This window comes from Tupaia chinensis, unplaced genomic scaffold (assembly GCF_000334495.1).
Source record: "Tupaia chinensis unplaced genomic scaffold, TupChi_1.0 Scaffold146740_1, whole genome shotgun sequence".
NCBI lineage: Eukaryota > Metazoa > Chordata > Mammalia > Scandentia > Tupaiidae > Tupaia > Tupaia belangeri.
Genome location: NW_006206595.1, coordinates 199,491 through 201,270, shown reverse-complemented (window position 1 = coordinate 201,270; position 1,780 = coordinate 199,491). Strand labels below are relative to the sequence as shown.

The following is a 1,780-nucleotide window of genomic DNA, read 5'->3' as shown; positions in this document are numbered from 1 at the left end:
GAAAAAAAATAAGAAAAAAAAAAAAAAAAAAAAATACCCAAAGGGTAGTACCGGTCAATGCCGACACTAGAACCAGGAAGGGTTAGTCCTGAATAGGCTGGCTGAAGTGAAAGACCAGTGGTCTGGTCAAAGTTAAGGGGAGTTGCCCTGGAACCAGAAGTCAGTCTCTGACTGAGGGGCCAGCAGGTGGCATGGTGGTTAAGGTGCTGGACTCTCCCACGTGGCTGACCACTGTTCGAGTCCTGGACCTGGCGGCTGGCTTTCTCACTTCCCCTCTTTCTCTCTCTCTGTCAAATTAAAAATAAATGAATGAATAAATAAAATTTAATAAATAATTATTAAAAAAAAAAAAAGTCAGTCTCTGATTTAAAAGAACTAAACTTTTATTTTTTTTTTAGGAGAAATTTTTGCTATAGGGTGCATGCCCTTGCCAGAGAGACAGAAAGTGAGAAATCAACCTCCCGTAATGCCTTCTCCTCCATTTTCCTCTTAGGACTTTGGGCATGCATCCTCATGCACCCGGCATGAGTTTTAAGCTGCCGGGTCCAGGACTGAAACCACAGTCAACTATGCGAAGTCCAGCAACATAACCATTATGCCAAACCTGAACCAAACCTTTCCATACAAAGGTGTGTTGCATGTGTTGCTCTCACCTCTGCCCATGCACATGGGGATACCTGCTCACCTGTGCAAGACTCAAGCAAGAACAGGACCTGCTGCAGGTCAGACTGGCAGAGGTCCATGTCATTGCGGGCCAGCTCCAGCTCACCCTTCAGCACCAAGAACAGGGCACACCTTGTTGGGAAAGATGATGAGAACCAGAGTGACATCCTTTGTTTTCTTGGACAGTCTTTCTCTTTGCTTTTTCCCAAGGAAGTTTTTTTTTTCCCTACCTCTAAAAGGCCTTGGCTTGTCCCTGTGTATTAAGACAGGGTTCCCCAAACTATATTCTTCAGAAAAAAGTGGATCCCATGGGCAAATAGGGCACAGTACACTAGATCTCCCTTTTAGAGATTTACAATGCATCTTAGCACCCTGAAGGACATGAAGAGTCCTATAGGAAATAAAAACACTTAACCTTGATTAACTCAGCATTTCTCAGATATAGCTATAAAATGCCATCTTCCACCAGCCCCTCCTAACCTAACCTGCAATCAGTGAGACCGTGGGAATCGGTGGTCAAGGGTGCACAGCCCTCGGGTGCCTCTGTCGTCATCCTCTCAGGCCCTATACTCACTGGCGAGGTATCTGCAGCTTCGTTGTAAGTTTCAGGGCCTCTAAACAAAAGGCCTTGGCTTCACTCACACTCCCCAGGTGGCCCAGGCGGCAGACAAGCTTCTCTGAGCAGCTCAGCACCTCTGTGAGAACTTGCCATTTTTGTACCAGATTTTCACCTGTAGCAAAGGGAAGACGAGAGCATTGTCACTTGGACACAGCCTGGATCCTCTGGACACAAAACTGCCCGCCCCCACAGTGGCCCTCTCCTCCTCAAACTCACCGTAGTCCAGAAACGGTGTCTCCACAGCTGCTTTCTGAACTGAGAGTACATCACTGCCCAGCAGCAGGAGGAGGATGCTTCGGAGGAGTTTATGGGAGTCAATGAGGGCTATCTCGGGTGTCTGCCAGCCTGCGGTAGGTGGGGTAGAGAAAGAGCGAAGATGATGCGGTCAGAACCCCTGCTGCCTTCAACTGCTGACATAGCGGAAGTGCAGCATGCTGCCACTCTTTTCCTTCTGCAACTAAGGCGGGCAGGGGTAGTTAATCACTCTTTTCCTTCGAG

General features: G+C 47.8%; 1 protein-coding gene across 1 annotated transcript in view; it reads right to left on the bottom strand.

Moving 5' to 3' along the window:
• The window catches only part of ESPL1 (extra spindle pole bodies like 1, separase), a 31,839-nt gene that overhangs the window by 11,404 nt on the left and 18,655 nt on the right, over nt 1-1,780 (bottom strand). The window contains exons 15-17 of the mRNA XM_027768520.1: nt 1,499-1,627; nt 1,238-1,394; nt 686-795 (exon numbers count right to left, since the gene is read on the bottom strand). Of these exons, the coding sequence (XP_027624321.1) occupies nt 686-795; nt 1,238-1,394; nt 1,499-1,627 (396 nt within the window). The remainder of the gene's footprint in view (nt 1-685; nt 796-1,237; nt 1,395-1,498; nt 1,628-1,780) is intronic.